General features: G+C 37.7%; 1 protein-coding gene across 4 annotated transcripts in view; it reads left to right on the top strand.

Annotated features, from left to right (window-relative positions):
- Positions 1-23,936, top strand: part of Usp15 (ubiquitin specific peptidase 15) — a 92,276-nt gene that overhangs the window by 17,730 nt on the left and 50,610 nt on the right. For all 4 annotated transcript variants that reach the window (XR_380365.4, NM_001301628.1, NM_027604.4 and 1 more), the window contains exons 3-6: positions 3,579-3,709; positions 8,326-8,452; positions 11,180-11,325; positions 15,898-15,959. Coding sequence is in view for 3 of the 4 variants with exons in the window: in NM_001301628.1 (NP_001288557.1) it covers positions 3,579-3,709; positions 8,326-8,452; positions 11,180-11,325; positions 15,898-15,959 (466 nt within the window). In the remaining variant the exon portion in view is untranslated. The remainder of the gene's footprint in view (positions 1-3,578; positions 3,710-8,325; positions 8,453-11,179; positions 11,326-15,897; positions 15,960-23,936) is intronic.

The following is a 23,936-nucleotide window of genomic DNA, read 5'->3' as shown; positions in this document are numbered from 1 at the left end:
AGATGACAGTTTGTGCTTCTCTTTCAAAGGACCCAAGTCAGTCTGCAGCACCAGCATTGTCAGCTTACAGCTGCCTCCGACTTGACTTAGCTCAGGGGTATTGGGTGCCTCGCCTTATGGTACAGACACACAAACATATGCATTCATACATACATACCACACTACATATGTATAATTTAATTAAAACTTAAGAGAATCACTGTTGACACTTGCTGACTAGCATGGACAACAAATTTGAAGTGAAACATCTGTCAGCCATAGTACCCAGGCACGGTATGCGAGGTAATTACTAAGAGACCATGAAGAAGTAAAGCAGTTGTCCATAAGGAAAGTTCCACCTGATTGTTCACATAGTGTAATCCATAATAGAAAAACGTGCCAGCAACCCAAATGCCAGTCAATATCTAAATGGATAAGCATATGATAGTATGTTCATATAATGAAACCCTATTAGCACTTAAAAATGAATAAATTGCTGATAAAGTATCTATAGATCTCAAAATATAATAGTATAAGTGAAGCCAAACAAAAAGAGAATGTATTGTTTTATGTACATTTATAGGTGATGTAGATTTGTTTACAGTAACAAAAGACAGGTAATATTTTCATAAAATTCTAGGAAGTACAAATTAATCCATTGTAAAACATAAATAATGATTACTGTAACCATAGAATCTTGACAGGCAGAGAGGAGGTTCCAGAGCCACAGGGGAACTTTTGGAGTGGTAGATGAGTTGTCATTTCACACTTGTGTAGCTAGGACAGAGCTTACCTCTGCTTTGCCCATAGGCTTGTGGCAGGAGACACAGGTTCCTTTGCCCCTGCACCATGGGACGACCCTGCAAGCAAGTGCAATAAAAGAGAACAGGAGCTGTAGAGAAAAATACCAGGATCTGAGATGTAGAGAACTAGCAGAAGAGTAAGATGGTCTGAGAAGGTCCTGGCAGCTGGAACACGTAGACACTGTGTTACACTTGTATTGCACAAGCAGGATCATACCCTAGGAAATTGTCTCTCTTACACAGTACAGAAGAACCAGGAAGTGGAATTTTCTGGCTATACTACAACCGATCCTTGAGAACAAAATTCATTTGCACATTCAGACCAGAGGTGCTTTTTTGACTGTGGAGCCATGTTTGAAAGGCCTGAGTGAGCTCGTTAATATCATCTAGCCCATGCTTGACACGTGAGAGGCCAGCATACGGGACTGTGAAGGTGAAACGTGAGCCTCCATTCTGGTTCATCATGCAAGGGACAGTAGGGCTGTCTTCATAGATATGTACAACCGAGACTTAAGAATTTGTGATTCCAGTGTGTGCTGTCCTGTAGAAGGATGTGGCTCTAACTGTTAGCTCATTACAGCCACTGGAACCTCTGCAAGTGTAACCTAATAAATTTTCTCCTCTGTTAAAAAATTTACCAATTGTGTAATTTAGGTAAATATAGTTTATTTTCAACAGTTACATCTCATTAGACACAGAAGTGATAAACGGTAATCCCTTCTCTTTAATTTGAAAGGTGTTCTCTACACACACATACACACACACACACACACACACACACAAAGTAGTTATTTCATTCTGTCTACTCAGTATATTATTGTGTGAATTCTGTCACATAGACTGTTTACCTAAACTTAGATATATAGAAAATAACACATGAGTCTTGAGTTTTAAATTCTTCCAAAGTTTTCTTCAGGTTATATTGTACTATATGACAAAGCACATGGAATTAGAATGTATGCATTCATGTTTGAATTCAGTCTCTGCAAATGTGTGTTTATTGAAGCTTGGGTAACTTATCTCTTGGTCTACTTGCTAGTGAAAATGGAACTATCTAATTCTTACTGTTACTCTGAAAAAATAAACGTTGAATAAAATCCAAGGATTTTACCCCTCCTCTTTTTTCCTTCCTTCCAAGCTCAGTTGGCCTTTGAACAGAATATACTATGTAGCCAATGGCCTTCGTCTCCACCTTCCAAGTGCTGGGGAGTTAAGGTGTGCACCACCACCATGCCCAGCTAATAGCAAGGTTTTCTAGACTGTAATGCTCCATCCATTGCTCTTGACTTTGTATGATTACCCTAGGCAAGTTACAGTCAAGACACCCATCCTGCAAGGCTGTTTAGAGAATTCACAATAGTGTGTCTGTCATAGTTACCTGCTGTGCGAAGTCTCATGGTATGGCTTGCTTACTTAGCATATGTCATTTTCTTTGATCCTCAGAGTTTCTAACAATGCATTCCAAATTGTATTTGCTGACAATTTAAAAATTACAATCACAGTTAAAGAGGCTATGTTTAAAATTCATACTCAGGGCTGGTCAAACAGCTTAGATAGTAAAGGCACCAAGACTGAGGACATGAATTCAGCCATTAGGGTCCATGTGGTTGAAGCAGAGTGCCAACTCCCACAAGTTGTCCTGTGACCTCCCTCCACATGTGTGCCATAACACATATGTGTATGTGCTACATGACATACATACGTGTATGGCATACATACGTGTATGTGCTACGCATACACAATAAGTGTAATCATTTTTAACTAGTGCTTGTTTTACTTCTATTGAAGAAAATGTAAAATTCAGACATTGCCAGCTTTTGTTTCTATATAAATAAAACATATCTTTCCCAAACTTCAGAAATCCACAGATGAATTCTAAAAGAATAATATTCTATTACTCTCTTGAGCTTTTTTTTCTGTAGTAGTAATGTATTGAAAACAGTGTTCCTTCCTTTGATGATTAAAATCAACTCGGGGCAAGAAAATTACCTTTAGGTTAGTTGAGCTAGTTTTCTTTCAGTACTTTGGAACCTCAAATGACCAATTAATAAATGAGTCCCAGAATGGGACAGTGACATTGTTCTGACTCAGGAAATTATTCCTAAGTTTCTGCCCTGAATTATACAAAAGTTGTGAATTTAGCTTAGACATTTTAAAGCATCTCAGAACTAAAGTCACTTCTGTGCTGCTACCACTGCTTAGCTTCAGGGACGGCTCCAGATGGTGGGTCTCCTGGAATCATGTAGATGCTTTGCAGAATAACGTTTTAAAGACCTTTATCACGGTTTCCAAGGTCCCATATATTAGAGTCATTTACTATGTTGTTAATTTGATATCAGCTTGTAGCAAGTCTGTACTAAATCTTGGGAGATTGAGGCAGGAGGATTACAAATTCTTGTCTAGCCTGGACCTCATCACAGACCCTGTCCTAAACAAAAGAAGTTACTGACTTACTCAGGAACTTCCTACACTTAATTATCTAACGTAAGAAGGGCTCCCTCTGGATCACGGATACTCACATATTTGAGGAACCTCTTCTGTTGGTATCTTAGCTAGTATTAATGTGTTAGCATTTTAGGAATCTAAGAAAATCCTTTGTAAGTTTTCAGGCAACAGTTTATATTGAAATATGTTGATTTGAACCTTCTTGGAGATTTTTTCAGAGTTCATTATTGTAAATACCTCAGACTGTGTTCACAAGTCTCAGTATTTATGTCGTGTGCAGCCATGCATGTGGGCTGAGAGCTGAGTGCTGTGCTGTCCTGCTCTGTGCTGAGTTTATTTCTCCCCCTGTAGATGGCGACGCGCAGTCACTTAAGGAGCACCTTATTGATGAGTTGGATTACATACTCTTGCCAACTGAGGGCTGGAATAAACTTGTCAGCTGGTACACACTGATGGAGGGCCAGGAGCCAATAGCAAGAAAGGTATGTTTGAGAAGTACCTGAGTATAAATGTATTTCTGTTGAGTAGCTCATATCAGTAATTCAATGAATTCTCAACCCTTCTTAACTTACACTGGGAGAAAAGCCAGAAAATCTTTCCTATACACTGGATTCTTATAACAGCTGACCACAAACACAGGAACTCACCTGCATTTTCACCATTCTAAGGATGTAACAATGCATGTGATTAGCTGATAAACACAGCATTAATGTCATCTTTATTGTGCAGTTGAGGACATAAGAACAAAATACATACACTGCTTTTTTTTCCTAAGACAATTAAAAAAAATAAACTAAAAGTTGAAGTTGTTTTGGAACATAAAATATTTTTTAAAATGAAAATGTAATCTCTTTCAGTGTTTTTTGATGTTTTACAATTATAATTTAGAGAAATGAACATTTTTTTTGGAATAAAATGGGTATTACTCCTGTAAAATGCAAAATTTCAAGCTAAATGAGGTAACCATATATATCTATTGAATAATTTATTCTGGTTTATATAATATAGGTCTTTTTTTTCTTTTGTCAATTTTGGAGAATTGAATGCTCTGACCTGTTGAAAGACAGCCTATACCCATGAAATGGCGCTGGAAGAAAACTTCATTTAAAAAAATTTTTTTAACAATTTCCTATATAATATGTTGTGAGTATCTTTACCCTGCTGTCCTCTCTCTCGTCCCCCGGAACTCACTTGTTACAGGAAATACATTGGTTACATTTCCTTACCAGCACATTCCAGTATCTTTGTAGCACATTGGATGCTGCAGACTTCAGTGTGAGGCTAGACCTACCAAGCAACTTGTTGACATGTAAACATCCTTAGTCTTTCTAAAAAGATGGACTGAAGTGTGGTTTTTGAAAACTATGGAAATGAAAGAGCAAGGAAAAAGAATCAAACGTTCACACAGAGCGAAGAAAAGTTTGAGAAGTCTGTCATACATTTGTTCTTAATAAAGTGAAATTTGTTTTGAAAAATGCAAATTTTCAACATGTAAATTTGAAGTGTTAATATACATGAAGTTGTTTGGATGCATCTTGGTTAGAGATGTGTCATTCCTCCACATTAAATGAGTAGGTCTCAGGACGTCCTGCATCTTTACCCATCCAGAGAGAAGTTGCTTTAAGAAATATACACTAACTTCTTAGAGTCCGATGTCAAGCTCTGAATTTTATCAGTCTGGTTACATTAACAAATCTATGATACATAAACAAAGTAATTACGTATTGGGGACTCAGTCTTCGAAGTATTTCAACTTCATTGTCAGGCGCTCGGCCTTAAAAACAGACTGCCCAGAAAGCAGGGTAATAATGAGAGAGGCAGTGTGGCCAAACTAGAAAAGTAACAGTAGAGAGGGGCTCCTTTGGAGTCCAGCTAACTGTGATGTTAGACGTAGTAACAATTGAAAAGTTGTACAAGACTATTCAACAAGACCCCAACACTTGTGAAACTAATAAGCAATGTACTGCACTTTACATTTCAGTGTCGTGCTAACCAGTGAAAAGTGAATCTTGAAACCAGTTGGTGTCAGTAGAAAATATACAATGTAGAATTTACAGCAAAGACCTTTAAAGTCTTTAAAATTCACAGTTGTACTTGGTGTGGCGACTAAGTCTAATGTGCATCCGCGTCACTGAAATCTCAGGGAGAGGAGTGGAGCAGATAGAGGACTGCCTGACGGACGGGGGCAGAGAGAGAGAGAGAGAGAGAGAGAGAGAGAGAGAGAGAGAGAGAGAGAGAGAGAGAGAGAGAGAGAGACCACAGCTAGTCTGTTTCAGGCTGCCTCAGACTGAAGAAATATAAACACATCAAAAGTTCACAAGACAGCAAGTTACTCCTCAGTAGGGCTAGGATACATTGTCCTCAAAAAAACATAAATCAAAGAAATGGTTTCCCAGCAGGGACAGCGGAAGCCAGGAAACAGTGTACTACCCTCAGTAGACAACAGGACAAGAACTGTGGCCCAAGGAAAGGAGAGGAAGAGAAAAAGACCTTAAATTCTTTATCCTCCTCTCTGTTTTCCTGATGCTAATTCCCTGGTTTTAGGATACCTGGCCTGTTCTACTCCTGCTGTGATATATTTTAAGATTAGCTTACACACAACCCTGCAGGTTAAATCTTGGGTGTATTTTTTTTTTTCTCCCTTCCCCACTCTGTGCTGTGCATAGCAAGGATATGCAGATACTCTAGGAAGAAGCCTACCGGGACAGAAGTGTGGATATCAGTTCTAAATGAGTCTTGAGATGATGGAAGCCACAGCCCAGGGCTTGATAGGAACTTCATGAGAATTCTCACCCCAGACGAGCATAGCTTAAATCTACAGGTTTTTACCCTCAGAAATGATGTGGGGTGCTATCATGTAGTGCTAGGTGGCTCATACTAGTTAAGTTTTCTGGGTACTGTAATATTAACATAGCAAGAACTATGGCTTTGGCTACACAGTGAGCAGAAGGTATAAAACATGAGTATCAATAAAAACCTAAGCGGCCTTAAGCAGACTGAGGAGAATTTGGGGTTGAGGAGAATACTTAAAGGAAAAGTAGGGAAGCCTTGGAAACTAGAGGGATATAACCTTTGCAAATGTCTCTACTGTAAACTGAAAGATTAAAAACACTGTGTCATGAATTTAGTGATTTGCCAAAGTAGTGTTCAACATCTACTTGTATTGCCTAGAGTCCTTGTATAAGGATAATAAGCTAAAGATGGAATCTTAACTATAACAGAGCAATAATTTACTAGCTGTTAAAACCAAAGTGTGGCCTGTAACCTTACCATGGGAAAGTCAGAGATATGTCTCACAGAAACATTTGACAAAGTCCATTAGACATTAGGATGCCATACTTAATGACAGTCACTGAGACACTGGTAAAATATCCGGGGTCATCAAACTCCCAAAATAACAAAAGAAATTATCCAGTGTATTTCCAAGTCCCTAGTTAGGATTAAGCTAGAAATTTATAATGAAGAGATATTTGATAACCCCCAACTACCAGCGGAGAGACAAAAATCATGATTTAAACTAAATGATAATAAAAATACAATTTAAGAAATGGTTAAAAAGCCCAGTCTGCCTCCCAAGTACTGAACATTGAAATCTGTGGTGGAGTGGGGCTGGCTTCAGCTCCTTGCTGACACTCTGTCCATTCCTACAAAGGGAAAGAAAAGCAGTGCACACTCACTGTGGGGGTGTTTACAGGTAAATACAGATGTCGAGAGGAAGGAAACGGCAGCAGTCTTTTTCGACTTAAGAAGTGGAAATTTAATTTTAGTAGAGCAATATTGTAATGTAGACATCAGTAAAGTAAAATGTAAGTACAGTCGTGTAGTCCTGCTCAGCTGTGGAGGCCCAGGCCCACATTTGTTGGTAGCAGTAATGTTTGGTACCTAGTTTTTTTTTTTTTTTTTTTTTTTTTTTTTTTGGTTTTTCAAGACAGGATTTCTTTGTATAGCCCTGGCTGTCCTGGCACTCACTTTGTAGACCAGGCTGGCCTTGAACTCAGAAATCCACCTGCCTCTGCCTCCCGAGTGCTGGGATTAAAGGCGAGCGCCACCACGCCCGGCTGGTACCTAGTTTTTTAATTATTAATTAGCTACAAGAAAGTTATAAAAATTCCATATATTGTTGTATCCTTTAAACTCAGCATCATTCTGTGTAAGAGATTTAAAGTATCTTAGTTGTGTCAAAATTTAAGTTTTACACTATGAATTAAGCCTATTAAAATATGAGATAGGTAGTCTGTTAGACTGTTTTAAAGATTTGTAACATAATTAAGAGAACATATCCAAGGAATTAAATTCATGTTGGATTATACAGAAAACTTCAGATAAACTCTTTTATAACCGTGAGTTGAAACAGTTTTTCCTGAACGTGAAAGAGGAGTTTGTAATTCCTGTGTCGAGTTTGATATGAGGCTGCTAGTCTGCGTAAGTCATTGGAGCCTCCCTTTGCCATATCTGTCTAATGTATCATGTATCAGGCCAATTACTATTTTCAGAAACAGTGTTCATGACTGAAATCCTACAGTTAACCTTTAGAAGAGCAAAAGGAAATACCCGTCTTTACAAGGTGAAACTAAGATGAAGTGTTTTATCATTGTCTGCTTTACTTACTCGCATGCTTGCCTACTCCTTTACTTGCGTGTGTGTTGTCGTAGACTTACTAAGTACACATCTGAAGGTCAGACAGAGCCAGCTTAGAATGACATGGATGGATCTACTACAGGGCCAGGGCTGTCATTTTAAAAGCCGTTTTAACAGAAATAGTAGTAACAGACCTCGTAGATACAGTTACATAAAGCACAAAAGTACTTACAGATACATGTACGTTTTCTATCTCAGCATTGTACATGAATTGTATCGAGAAAGCTTGTGTACAGTCATTTTGATTAAACGAGTAAGTTTATTGTGACATACCAAAATATTAACAGATTAGTAGAATGCCTTTCTAAACTGTTAATGTTCTAAATTATGATTATACTTGCTAACTTTATTTCCTTGGCTATCTGTAGTTTTTTCTTAAGCTTTGTTAAAGAGATGTGTTACTATGAGAATGCATTATATTGATGGAATTCATACTAATTTGTTTCTTTTTTTTTTTAAGGTGGTAGAACAGGGTATGTTTGTAAAGCACTGCAAAGTAGAAGTCTACCTCACAGAACTGAAGCTCTGTGAGAACGGGAACATGAACAATGTTGTAACTCGGAGGTTTAGCAAAGCTGACACAATAGGTAATGGAGGCTCCCGTCCCAGATGACCACTGCCTTAGATGTTCAGTTGTGATTCTTGGTCGTAGGCTACTGTGGTGTTAACGTTTTGAGAGGCTATTCATAAGCATGGTAGCATCTCAGCTTCCTTGTATACGTGTCTTAGCTTACTAGCTTGTTTCTCACTATGTTTATTAAATGAACTTAATGTTTGTGCCACTTTTAATTTAAGAAAACCAAATACATTTTAAAATTAGCATTTGAAAAGTTGCATGCCATATTTATAACAACAAAATATAAATTTTAATCAAAACTTGGTAAAGTATGGAGAAGGAAAAGCCAGGTGATATTTCCTTCACTGCAGGTAAGTAGCTGAGGCCGCAGGCTTGGTGTTATTATATCATATTGAGGGTTTGTCTGTGAATAAGTTGAAAAACAGTCAAGCTCTCAGTAGACCTACTTCTCTGTAGCCATTAAAAAAATGTACAAATACTGACAGTGAATTTAAAAAATTAAACTTTGTAATTGCACATGTTAATTTGTATGCTAATAACTGTGAAAAGTTCATATGTATATGTGATATAAATAGATTTTATTTGTCCCCATTAGCCTGTCTTCTCCTATTACCTTTATAATGCACAGTGCTAACAAATAAGAACACATTGATCTTCAAATAAAGTATTTATTGTATTTATTAAAAAAATAGTAATAACAGTGATCTCATTGGAAAATACAAGCCAGTAAGAGACTGTACTCACAGTTATAAGAAGAAATACTCTAAGGCAACTGGACCAGTTTAGCAAAGTAGTAATAGTAAATTGCCATGAACTTGTGTGACGTCCAGCCCCAGGTGCTCGTTCAGGTGTGGCGTCCCCAGCATGAGCTGTCTGCTGAGTTAGCCCTCGCTCCAGTCACACAGCCGCTGGGGACCTGCAGGGTGTTCTGGCCACTGTGGCACTCAGAGGCATGTCACTGGCTGGGTCAGGCTGCTGGAAACTTTGTCCCCAGCACCTGCCTACCACCTCTTGGCTCTGGGAAAGCCAGCTAGAGATCAATAGCCAAGTGGAATATAGGTAAGCTACATTTTAAGTAATCATAAAATCTATAGCAATTTATAAATCTTTATTTTAACAAAAATGTTATAGAAAATCTGAGTCCATCAGAAACTTTTGTTTAGGCGATTATTTTACTTACAAACTCCAGAAATCAACTGATTTTAATTTCTACATTGAAAACAACCATTAGGAAATTTTTACTTGACATACTAAATAAAATTTACAGAGGATAATTTTGTAAATATCAGAGAGCTTGATCTGACACAGCTTTTAACTCAAATACTTTAGATATCGTAACGCTATTTAAGGGTACAGACATTGAATAGGTGTCATAAAATTATAAATGAACTGAGTTTTTGTATAACTTGAAATTTCTTACTCTATTAAATGGATGCTTTCCAAATTGCTTAGAATTAGAATAATATGGAAAACATGGATATATATACTTTCCCCTGTGGTCTTTTTAAAAACTTGATTGAAACTGATGTTTTAAAAGCTTTACTAAATTGTCTACCCAAAATTAGAAAATTAAATTTCCATTTTTGTGTTGCTGCTAAATTAATAAAGCACTCTGCTCTCAGCTTGTACTGCCCATATGACTTATAGTAAAATAACAACAAAAGACTAAAATAGTTTGACATCTTGGGCTGAAATCCTTGTCCTTGATGGTTACCTTCTGAGTTGTTGTGTTGGCCCTGAGGTGTCCACTTGGAGGGAAAACTCAACATTATATACTTGAGGCCAACGGCTAAGGACATAATTTGTTGTAAGGTTTCCTAAAAATTCTTTATTAATAAAAATTAATAATTTATCTAATTTCCTGGCTTAAAATATTTTACTACTGTTCTACCCAACACTTTTACTTATGTTTGCTAACAGTCTTAATCATATGTAAAGTTAAGCTTTGTTCCCCTGCCGGCAAGTCTTCTATTTGATGATCTTCCCTGCCTCGGTAATTAACTACCTTCTCCTGCGGTCACCCAAGTAAAAACCTCGGGTGCACTGGGCCAGCGATGTGGCTCGCAGGGAAAGTTGTGCTTGCAGCCACACTGACAGGCTCTGCTCATCCCCAGAGCTTCCAGGGTAGAAGGAGAGAACCAACCGAGTCAAGTTGTGTTCTGCCCACAGTGCCCGTGCATGCCCATGCCCCCGCACACGCAAATAAGGAAACACACATAAGTGTATCAGTTGTCTTCCTGTCTAAAAAGAAATCTTTAAGGAAAAAAAATGTGATATTTGGATGTATTTTTACCATCTCACACATAACCTCAGCAGAAAGTGTTTATTTCAGTGTGAGATAGTCTTCAGTTGATTTCATTGTGAATACGAACATTTTTCTATTGTTGGTATTTCCTTCCCATAGTTTAGTTTCTAACTCCTCCATAGTCTTAGAAATACATTGATTTTATATTGTGTTAAAAGTTTACCCTGTGGAACAAATTATAATTTAGTGTTAGACAATTTAATTCTTCCCTCTTACAATCTTAAAATTCCTCAAATAATCATGTCAGTGTTAAAATGATCATTCCCCCTAACAGCACATAGAAATGCTTAAGACAAAGCTTTTAAAATGTTTTCTTACATATTTATCTGTTTTTTGCTATTTTAATCCTTATTTTAATAAATTTATAATGTTTAGTCTTGTAAGAGTTTAGCTCTGTACTGTACTTACATATCTTCCCTCCTTAAATCTCAGATACGATTGAGAAGGAAATAAGAAAAATCTTCAATATTCCAGATGAGAAGGAGGCCAGACTGTGGAACAAGTATATGAGCAACACATTTGAACCACTGAATAAGCCAGACAGCACCATCCAGGATGCCGGCCTATACCAAGGACAGGTATTCATTCATTAGCAATCATGTTTTTAAGATTTATTTTGTTTTATGTGTATGTGTGAGTACCTGCATGTATGTCTGTACCACATACATGCCTGGTGCCCATGGAGACCTGAAGGCAGCGTTGGATTCCTTGGACCTGGAGTCACCCATGGATGTAAGCCAACTGGGTGCTGGGAACTGAACTTAGGTGCTCTGCAAGAACAGCAAGTGTTCCTAAAAGCTGAGCCATCTCTCCATCAGTGATGCTTATTTTAGATGCAACTTTTTGCAGTGAAAGCCTTTGTGGGTGTCGTGTAGTGTATGGTCGGTTCTGTCTCACGCTAGCTCTTTCTAACTCTTCTCCAGCCTCCTTGGTCAATAACAGCAATTGCTAATTTCCTTCTGGCACTTGGAAGCACTCTATTTCTTAAGAGTGTTTTCAGTAACAACAGCTAGTGTTGTAAGATCAGCAGATTTCCTATAAAGGATCAAATAGTGGTTTTCTCTCTACTGGGCATACATGATAAGGTCTCTGTTGCAGTTGTAACTCTCCCATACTAACAGTATAAAAGTAGCCGTCTGTGATGCATACACCCGCATTACAGTTACCTAACGGAGCTGTAGGCTATGTGAACCTAGTTTGCCCATCCCTCTTGGCTCTATCAGCTCCCAATTTCTTCATCTTCCCTTATGATATAATTTTTAAAAATCACTATATTGAGAATGTAGGGTATTTAATGACAGTGAGGAACTGGTCCTACCTTATAGCGATCTCTTTATTTCTGTTCCCGTCCCAGCACTTACCTTTCAGGCTCAGCATATCAGCTACCTCTAGTTTCTTCCATAGTCCAGAGTCCTCCTTTACCAGAACTGATTCTGAAATACAAATCCAGTTATTTGCCTTTCAGAGGTCGTTTCTGCGTCCTGAGGGATTCTGAAGTGCAGACCCCTTAGCCAGCATGCGGGTCCTAGTTGAGCTTCTTGTCTGCTGTCCATCTGTAGATTATTCTTGTCTTTTGGTTACCATAGGGTTCCTACAGTATGCTTTTAAATGCATTATCATCTGCCTGGTGTACCATTCTTCCCACTTCCCTGCATCTATCCAGGAAAATGTGTGAACCATTCCAATGGTCATGGTAGCCATCTCATCCCATTCTGTAGGTGCATAAAATCACGTTAATTTACCCTTCAGAGTCTAACCCAGGGGTCATAGTGCCTCTTCAGCTGTCCCTCTTTTTCTCAATATCCATTGATCTTACTTTAAAGAATTTTTCCCTTAATTTCTCTATTACTAGTATTTTTAAAAATATACTTAGACTATAAGGTTCATGCTTTGATTAGTTTGTTTTTTTTAGTAGCTAGTACCTAACAGAGTGACTGGTGATTTAGTGTGTAGATGGCTTTCTTTACCGGCTTATTTGAAAATTATTATCAACATCAGTAATGTGATAGAGTTATAAAAAAAAACTCAGAGAAAGTAAGATAAATTAACTGTTAGTAAATGCCTGCTATATGTCAAGTTCTACTAAGCTAGCAAGGAGCGAGTCCAGTGTGCCAGGTGTTTGCTATGCAAGCGTAAGGACCTGAGTTTGATCCCTAGCACTGGAGCGATGGAGACAAGCAAAGTCCAGGTTCCAGTGAGACCCCACGTCCAAAAACAAGATGAATCACTCCTGAAGAGTGACACCTGGCATTGCCCTCTGGCCACACATGCATGTACACACATACGAGCACACCTGAACGCATACAATTAAAATCTTTCAAAGAATGAAAGAAATGGTGCTATTAGCCATATACCTCTCTCCAGAATCGCAAAAACTTCAAAGCAACGATTTTCAAACTCATTTCAGCCATTATATTCTTAAGTGAAATTACAAAATTCAGTACACACAGTAGGAAAGTTCCTGATGGAAGATCAAATCAGACCTAGTCCATCTCCTCACTGCTAAGTTCCCTTCATCCCCACCAGACACAAACCCATGCTCTGATTACCTACCATCTGTTGGTACTTGAAGGAAGCATGCTGTTTGAAATGATGCAGAACTCATTCACTCAATGTTTTAATAGCCTTATCTAATGGATGTTATTTTCCCAGACATAGAGAAAATGTGCTCTTAGAAAGTGAAAGAATTTGATGTTCTTCATAAATAAACATTTGTCAAATTGAAGACTAGACTTGATGAGAGAATTAAGCTAGTTTAATGAGATTAAATATTTGTGGCAACTTCTGTTCATTTGGGAGGAGGTATGATTCAAAGAATATACCCTAAAGTTTTCAGAATAAAAGTATTGTGCATGTAATGTGAATACAGAGACCAGAGAAGAATATCAGTGTCATCTTCTCTATGTTCACCTCATTCTCTTGAACCAGGAGCTCAGTATTTTGAGTTCCCAAAATATACTTTTCTCATCCCAATACCCAGCTCCTTGTGCTGGGGTCTAGGCACATACAGTCCTGCCCAGTCTTATTTTGTGCATGCCGAGCATTTGAAATCAGAGCACACAAGCACTCCTACTCACTGAGCTGTCTCCTAACCCACACTGTATTCTGCCCACTCCACTCTTACTGTAGGTAAAGCACCTTCATAAAAAGACAGACAGAATGGGATTTGAGAAATGGCTCAGTGCTGCGGAGCGCACACTGTTCTTGCAGAAGGACCTGAGCTTGGTTCTCAGGACCCACATTGGTGACTCACAGCCATCTGTAATTCCAGGTTCAAAGGATTCCAAGCCTCTTTGGGCCTCTTCAGGTTCCCGGACTCATGTGTACATATCAGTACATATACACAAAAATGTACATTACTTAAAAATAAACAGGTAAAAGAAAGTAAGAGAGAAAGAATATTGATTTTTTTTCCCCTGTCTCCCTTTAAGTTTTGGATTTTTCAAAAATTTTAACTAAGCAAAAGTACTCAAAAACTGATACATTTATATAAAGGAGTGAATTTAATTATTTCTTGTGGCTTATTAATACTATATGACTATAAAATATGGAGTTTAAGTAAAAGTGCTGTTAGATATTGAAATGTTGCTAAACAATAGTAAATGCTAACTGGGAGTTTCTAATGGCTGAAATTCTTTTGTTTTATACCTGATTTAACTCCTCTAAATGATCATAATATTTATGTATATACAGATATAGTTGATAATATGTCACTGTAGTTGCAAGTTGTAGTAAAGATAATCTTAAGCTGTGAGTTACTCAAATCCTACTTAATAAGCCTTGTAAAGCGCACGCTTGCACGCTGAGATGAGAGTTAGAGAGTTCAGACTGTGCGTAATTGGTAGGCAGAAGAGGAGAGAGATCAGGGGTCGGTGCCTGGGGCACTTACTCTTTGAGAGCCACACACACCGCAGAAAGCTTTGCGAGTATGAAATGCGTTAGTTAAAGACAACTTTAGAATTTATACATCTATACCCGTTTCATTTTATCTGTTGTGTTTTATGACTAGCGTCAACAAGCCCATTTATAAATGGTTTTGAAGCACACAGTCACCAATGAATATTGCTGTAGTATGCACAGTACTTTGTGAACTGTAACTATAAGAAAAAGTTAATGAACTAAATATGTAGGATATGTCCGAGTTTGTAGTTAACGACATTTCAGTTTATGTTTATTGGTTTGCATTATAGTTTTAGATTTTTAGTTCCTTGCTAGTAATATCACAAACTTCTTTTAAGTATTTTTAAATGTTTTCTTCCTTACCTAGACTGACCCTTCAGGAACTACAGAAGGGCTTCTTTATTCATCTAGAATGTAAAAGGAAAGAGCTGGGGATGGTTTAAAGTAGCTGTGTTTGGCATAGATTCTATATTGACGGAGATGTTTTTTGTCTACCTGACACACGCTGCAGCAGGGAACTTGAGTGCTCATAATTTTATTATGAGATTCTTAATGTGCCTATCAGTTGTATAGTAAAAGATTTCATAATGTAAGGCTGGCAAGATGGCTCAGTGGGTAAAGGCTCTTGCTGCCAAGTCTGACTCTTTGAGGTTCATGTACACTAATGGAGGGAGAGAAATGACTCCTGCAAATTGTCCTCTCATCTTCTTCAAGGCACATGTATGCCCATATATCATGGGTGCCTAAACACATTGGCATCTATGCACACTACAGATAAATACATAAATGTAATAAAAACAGTTCCAAAACAAGATTTCAGAATTCATATAAATAATATAAGTGAACACTAACTTCAAAGCCCAAAATAAATTATAAGTAATGTATAGTTCAGAATTATTTTTGCCACAGTTTCTCAGTATTTGCATGATAATAATTAAATTATCATATAGCCAGTGATAGGGCATTGTTTAATTGTATATTATATTTTACAAGTATAAGTACAATTTAAAAGAATACACTTCAAACTGAAACAACGTTTATTCTATTATTTGGCTTATACTTTCTTAAAGTTATAGAACCAGTGATATTTTCCCCTTTTTTCTTCTTCACTATCAATGCTGACTTATTTCGGAGCATTTTGTCTTGTGTCCTTTAAATAATCGGTTGCTGTAGTCCTTACCCACTTGTCTCCTGAAGCTGTTCTGCCTTCATAGCTGTGCCAAACACCCTTTGTTGTGTCGTGTTTGCAGGTGTTAGTGATAGAGCAAAAAAATGAAGATGGAACGTGGCCCAGGGGTCCCTCTACTCCTAAGTAAGTGCTCCTCCTTGTGGTTTATTGCATGATGTTGGGTCTCATTCAGATGCTGAAGTCCAAATTATAGCAAAACCTAACTGAATTGCAACAATACATACATTCTTCATCTTTTATAGTTCACTCTTGGAGACATCTTCTAAGTTTATACTTACACTTAGATTAATATGTTACAGATTTCAAGCCTTCAAGGTCAAATAGCTTTTAGACTAAGTTACAGTGTAAATCAATGTTGCGTGGTCTAATGTAGTCAGACCCTTAAGCACTCTGTAACGTTATCTTGGGTATTTTTGTGATGTATACCTGTTTTTTAAATGCTTCTTTATGAAAGGCAGTCTGGGGCGAGAGTAGTGTTTTTATTATTCAAATGTTTTAGAGTTTAAATAAATGAAGATAATATCTAGAATATTAAGAGTGCTCTTGATGGTAAACAAAAGAAGAGTTGAAAATGTTAAGATATGCATTATCAAAAACCCTTGATCCTGTCTGTATTTCAGTACATAAACTTCAGCTCTCCGAGAGGTCACCCATGCCTCTGTAGTTGTGATATCTCTGTAGTGTAAAGGGCGTGTACACTTACACGATGGCTCTTCTGCAGACACTGTGCTCAGTGAGAGGAGTGAGAGCTGTGGACAGCTAGCTTCATAGCCGTTCAGCCTTAGCTTACTGTCAGGCAACTGGAGGACATTTAATTGTCCATAACTCTGAATTTCAGGTTCTCTGATGAGGGATTGGAGATCTGAATTTTGAAAGACTTTGAAATAATGATTTGTAATTAAATGAGTAATTTATTATGTGCTGATAATAGCAAATCTGTAAGAGAGAATGGACTTGCTACTTGACTGCAAATTTTCTTCTAAAGAAAATGGCACCTTCAGGAAGAGGTTCTATCTTTTTTATCTTAGGTGAAGTTTTGTTGTTGTTATTGTTGTTCAGATATCTTGTGAGTTGCTTCCTAAATATATTAACTACTTAGAGATATATATTGCTCAGTACTCTGCTTAGTTGAACATAATAAAGGATATAATTTAGAATAAAACTAGAAGTTTTAATAGGAAGAGTTAAAAGCATGTGAGTTGAATCATGGATATCTTAAGAGATAGAAAATCGGAAGTTACACACTTATAAATATTCATTTTAGTGCTTAATCAAAATCATATTTATTTTTCTCAATTAGGTTTATATTGTCATATTTTTACTGAATCTTTAAACAATTTTAAAGTAATAAAATTGTCTGATATTCAGATATCATGAGCTCTAAGGCTTGAAAAACCTTTTCTGTATAAATTTACTGAGTTCTCCTGGCTGTTTTCCTCTTATCATTTCCTCTTTTTAAAATCAAGAGATTGCCTATGCTGACCTTGAACTCAGGAGCTCACGTAATTCTCTTATGTCAGTTTCCAAATTAGGTGGGGGCTACACTCTAAAGACCACATTCAGTCCAGATCAGTTTTCCATAATTATCATCATCTGTTCATATAACTAAAGTATTTGTATTATGTCAGAGTAGAAAACAGTTTCTCAGTACCTAATATACCATACTCATGTAATAAATCCTAATATACCATACTCATGTAATAAATCCTGATGGATGAAGATGTAATAATGGAGAGGCAGGGAAGTACAGTAGAGTATCTGTTAGTTCAGTAAGGATGCTAACAAAAATTTGAGTACTGCTTAATGTAAGAAATAATGCTTCACTGTAATGTATTGTCAAATGATATTGGTCAGAATATAAAATGCTTAATATTGCACTTGTGTATGAAAGGATTCTTAGAAAGCTAACAAAGGAAAATTCTCCTAGCTTAAGAAACCTTATGTAGCCAAAATCAGTAGTAGTACACAGTATATTTCCTTGTGAAATATGAACACATTTCAATTAAGACAAAAGATAGATAAATTCACTATTGGCACATACTGTGAAAGGGCCTTGTAACACTAGTGACCAAATATCTCGATAGAAAGAGCACACCAATGGTCGTTCAATGCCAGAGGATCACCAATGGTTGATCAGTGCCAAAAAATCAGCCCTGAAAACATATATACAAGTAACATATGAGCTGTTTGCATATACATATATATACACATAATAATTAATGATGAAGCTGTGACTCTGAAGGAAGATAGGGGGTACATGACAAGGTTGAAGGAGAAAAGAGAAGGGAGAAATGTTGTAATTACATGATAATCCAAGGGAAGATAAATAAATCATCTAGATGTGCAGCCTGCTGAGAGCTGGAGAAACTGAGCACATTGGCATATTATAAGTCAGTAGGCCTTTTCTGTGCCCGGGCCAGCGGTCTTTTCTTGGTAGGATAACTGATTGAGATTTTCAGTTTTATGGATCATATGATCTGCAACTTTGCTGATGGGGCATGCAAGCACCCTTAGCATTGTTACCACAAAGTTGTATTTGTATTACAGTAATTTTTTATTTATATATAAACAAAAGGCTAGAATTTATTTTATGATCCATACTAATACTAAACCATGTAGAAAATAGATTAACAAAAATGGTTAAGGATGCAAAAATGTATCTGGTAGATAACTGAATTAGTACAAAAGTAAGTAAAAGACCTCTAATGCCACACCACCCAGAAAACGGGGGTGGAGGGGGACAGAGGAGCCATAAAGCAAAAAAGGCAACTGGCCTGGAAGAAATGGGTGAGCTCGGAAAGACCATTTTAAGTCAGGGCAGTCGGTGGTTTAAAACATGAGGATATTATTCTTCCTAGAGTGTGCTGGGGTCTGGTTTTGTTTTATACTCTGTGTGCTGTTTAGAGGCAGGGCTTAGGGTTTCTACTGGTAAAGTACCATCACCTGAAGCAGCAGAGGAGGAGCTCAGAAAGGAGGCGGGGCCAGGAGCTGGAGAGATGCCATGGTTCACTGATGCTCGAGGCTCGCTCAGCCTTCCTGCTTAGACTGTCTTGTGACCGCCTGCCCTAGTCCACATCAGTCCTGAGTCAAAGCAATGTAACACAGTTTGACTATAGGCAGGCTCTACCAGGCCCATTTTGATCATTATTGAAATGGTTCGCATTTGTGTTAAATCATTTATTTTTAAGTGGCACTTGAAGAGAAGAAATGTTAAATAATATAAATATTAAGGAGAAAACATCATTTTGCTTAAAACAGCTAAAATATGCATTTTAGTTAGCATGAAAAGCAACCCAAAAATGTTAGAAATCTAAAAATGTAAGAACCCCTCAAATGTGATTTAAAATTTCATTCTAAATATCAACATACAATTTGATGTTTTAATGTGTATGTGTGTGTGTGTATACATATGTATAATAAATTTAAAATGTTCCATGTTTATTAGTTGCTTTAGAACTTAGATGTATAATCCATGTTTTGAGTATACACTGTCTTATACTTCACAAAAACCAGTCTTTTCCAGTTTTACCTGTAAAAGTTTCCTCCCAAATTTCTACTGTGTTGATTGTGTCTGCTTTTCAAAGACCCTAGTGTTAGAGAAGGAGCTGTTGTAAGTGCACGGGTGGTTAAGCTGTGTTTCAAATAAGAAACTGTAAGGTAAGATAACTGTGGGAGCCCTGCGGTTCCTAAAAGGAAAAGCACAGCAGTGCAACCAAGCTAGAAAGCACTCTTCCTGAGCTGTGGCTTCGAGGGTGCAAGCACATGTGACTATATTTGCCATTATAATTGTTTCTGTATTGCTTCATTTAGGTAAAACTATTTCAAAATGCCTTCAGTCATTATTAAAATTTATATAGCAGAGAAACCTAGATTGTTTTTCTGAACTAGTAAAAATTCTTCTTTGTGAAAATAACATCATAATTTAATACATTCATTTTTATTATTAAAAATCCTGACAAAAACGTGAGAAGGTATTTAGAGGGAAGAAGTTGGAATGTGATGGTTCTGTGCCTCACGGATAAATAAACATCAGAGGGGGTCATCAACAAACCGTGTGTGACTGAAAGGTAAACTGTGCCATAACTCTTTTGTTTTACATTGTGAGTGATTTGCTGCATGCTTGTATGTGTGTCACATGGGTGCCTGGTACATGCAGAGGTCAGAAGAGGGCATTGCACAGAATGCCCTTGGGACAGAAGTTAAGCAAGGTTGTGAAGCCCTCTACACGACTGAGTGCTCTCAGCTGCTGAGCCCGCCTTCCGTGACAGTAGCTCTTACCACTGCGTTGTCTCTCTGTTCCTTATGGTGTTCTGATGAACAGAATTCTGAAACTACAGCATAGACTTAATCTAACATTGCAGTGTTTTCATATTTCTGCTAGGAAAGAAGAGACACTCGAGGTAACACAAGTGCTTATCTCCTTGTTGGAATACTTAATAAGCCTGGAGGTGACTAGTAATTGTCTCTGCTTCTCTGCCACTGTATAAAGTACTTCCTTGAACATTTAAGACAAGAAGCCGCATTGTATAACCAGAAGGATAAAAGAACATAGAAGTACATAGAAGTAACTGGGCTAAAGTCTTTTGAAGTGCATGCTGGGAAACTCAGCCCACAAAGTGCGTGCTTGACTCTATCAGTCACTGTGCTGAGACCTCTGCATGGTTGCCTTTTCCTTCTTCCCATTGCTCAGACTTGTAACGTGTAAGACAAGGGAACAGCCAACCCAAAACCTGGTTGGATATAAATTCACAAAGGAAGCCGAGCTTGAGTATAAGAACTGTGGATCTGGATAATAAATTGTCTCAAGTCTTGTAGGTGATACACAGCAAAAGGAAGGTAGAAGCAATCACAAAGTAAATATATTTAATACTTGAAGAAATTTAAATTTTCCTTTAAGTACTTGTTTTAGAAGAATCGGTAGAAATAATAAGTTTGTCTTATTTTTGGTTTTTCTAGCTTTGTCATTAGATTTCATAAAGTTAGAATGATTGTTTTACTCTGTCAGAACAATTACCTCCATTTTAGCTGCTCATTAGTGTGGTGTTAGTTTTTAATATATGTTAAATATTTAGTTAATTTAACAAGAACAAGTTGACAAGTTGTGTTTTCCTTTTGAAGTAAGAATGTAGGCTTAGTATTGAATTGCATTCATTTAATTAGAACACCATATTGGGCCTAAAATCCAGATACTACAGACATGGGACTGTTGAGGTTTAGTTTCCTCTGAAATTGGCATCTGACCTTTCTGACTTTTAAAGAGATAAATACACTGTCTTATATTACATGTAGCCTACACTGGCCAGAATTAGTTTACTGCTAGGCAAATGGCTTGTCCCTATGTAGTATTCCAAACATTTCCTTTGTTCTCTGTAGAAAAACCATTGGGACATGGACAGGGTAATTTTCAGATTAGGTCATAGTGAAAGCCACGTGACACTGATCACCTCAGAAGACTGACTGACTTATAAATAACATGGCATTAACTCAAAAGTCGAGCTAGAAAGGGCTGTGTTCAAGGCCAGCCTGGTCTACAAAGTGAGTTCCAGGACAGCCAGGGCTACACAGAGAAACCCTGTCTCGAAAAAAACAGAGAGAGAGAGAGAGAGAGAGAGAGAGAGAGAGAGAGAGAGAGAGAGAGAGAGAGAGAGAGAGAGGGAGGGAGAAGAAGAGAAGAGAGGAGAGGAGAGAAAGAAAGAAGAGAAAGAAAAGAAAAGGCTATGTGAAATCTGGTTTAGAAGTCTAAATCAATGCATGAGCTGTGTTCATTTATCAATAGTTCTTTAACAGCAAACTTCAACTTTATCTGTAGCCAACATCTGTCCTTTTTGCTGTAATTTCCTTGATCTTTATTTAAGGACAACCTTTACCTGTGTTTTGTATCAGTGCGTCCTAGACTTTGCTGCTTCTCTTACTGATTGATCTTGCCTATGCGTATAGTGCCTGTCACACTGTCCATGTAGGAGGCCCTAGTTTATCTCTGCTCCTTCTCTAGTGTCACTTTCTTACAAATACAGAAAACCCCACCACATTAGGAAACAAGGCATCAGTTTCTCCCAAGTCCCTTTTGGGCTTTTGTTTTGGTGGTCTACCATCACTCCTTGCCTGTCTTCTAGACATGTAGCTGTTTCCAAAGCTATCCTTAACTACCATTCACGACTTAATAAAATCCTGTTTCTCTTTTGGGGAAATCATTCACATTGAGTCTCTGAGACCCTTCCTGGCTTCACCGAGTCTCTGCAGTGCGCTCCTTGTATCTCTGCACGTCTTAGTAATCCTCAGACTTATGTGACGTTCTTGTTTCATTCATAGTAGGCGCTCAGAGACAAGATGGTTCAGTGCCGAGCCTTTCTATAAAGGAAGGAAAGCAAGCTGATACCGTCAGTAGTAGTAGGACTTACAGCATCACCAACATCCCTGGTTTTCCTGCTGTCATGCAGGACACTACATCTACTTGAATCAGATAGTTTGTTCTCTGTTTTGCATGCCTAAATCTCTATGCTCCCTGCACCAGGCGGGCACCGTCAGGCTTCTGATTCCTCAGCTTTGCTTACCTAAGTCGCCCATCTCCCTGACTCCACCCGGGAATGGTGAGTGCTAAGCATTGCTGCTGTGTCCTATTGTTTCTAGCCACCCAAGAGTTTCTTTTATGTGAATGTTATGAGTTTGTCGTAATTAAAATTAAGTGTAAAATATTTATGAATATCAATATTGAACAATTATATTTTAACATCAGAACATATTCATAAAGTTAACTATTTTAAAATGAAGACACTCAGAGTAGCATTAAAACACTTTTGCAAAACTTTTTATTTGTATTCTTTTTTCATATAGTATATTCTGATTACACCTTCCCTCCTCTAATCCCCCGACCCTCCTCCCCACCTCCCCATACACTCAGTGCCCTCCCTTCCTTTCCTTATAAAACAAGTAGACAAGCAAACAAAAGAAAAATGTGTAAGAACCACACAAGACACTTATATTGGAAACCATAATATGCAAACAAAAGATTAATAAGACAAAAAAAATGTCAAAACAGCAGTATGAGACAAAGAGTTACAAAAACACCATTACGTTCATCTTGTGTTAGCCATCTGCTACTGGGCATGGTGCCCACCCTGGGGGAGGCATCCTTAATATTCTCAGTGAGAATGTTAAGTATCATAAGTGTCAGACAGCTGACTTGTCAGAGTTCTGTGTGCAGTTACTGACACACTGTCTGGCAGAGTCCATGCAGACAGGTAGTAGGAAAGGGAAGCACTTTGCAGGTAAAACAGACTTAACACAAGATTCATTGCGATATGGAAATCTGAAGGATAATCAATGACTCGTAATCTGACACTAAGATCTATATTTAACTATGCTTTTGATCATTTGAAAAATATTCACTAACTTATACAAGCCTTCAGAACACTGGTGTTTTATAATACAATGCTCTTGTGAACTCACACTTTAAAAAATTAGTTTTATGGGAGAAGTTTGAAATTACCAACATTATGGTTGGGAAGTCAGCATTATTAGGTATCTTGCTTGAACGTTCAGACTTTGTCACTACTAGTTAGTATTTTCGTTTATTTTCTTTGGAGTACTAAGCCGCTTCTGCCTGTTTTTGAGAGAATGTCCTGTAGGTACACTTGTCTGAGGAACCACAGGCAGTCATTGATGCAGAAGTAGAATGGGTGAGGCCTACTAACTAGTTCACACTTGGGTTCACACCCGCTGTGCAGCCTCAGCATGCAGCACATCTGCTTTATGCTTTATGCTTCCAGTTTGTCAGACAGTATTTAAAGGAAGTGCTGTGGGCGGAGAGAAGGCTCAGTAGTACATACTGTTCTTCCAGAGGGCCTGAGTTAGAGTCCGTCCCAGCACCCGCTTCAGGCAACCCTCAGTTGATTAGAATCCATTTCCAAGGGATCAATAGCTCTGGCTTCTGCTACTTCAGGGACCTGCACTTGGGTGCACACATATCCAAATACCTACACCCCAGTAAAGGTCATTTTCAAGTGCTTTTTTGGTATTTTTAATGGGGTCAAGGAAGATAAACTTGTCAAACTGTGTTTTTTCTTTTTAACATACTGACATATTTCCACAGGTTTCCAAGAT

Source organism: Mus musculus, chromosome 10 (assembly GCF_000001635.26).
Source record: "Mus musculus strain C57BL/6J chromosome 10, GRCm38.p6 C57BL/6J".
NCBI lineage: Eukaryota > Metazoa > Chordata > Mammalia > Rodentia > Muridae > Mus > Mus musculus.
This window is presented reverse-complemented; position numbering and strand designations above follow the sequence as displayed.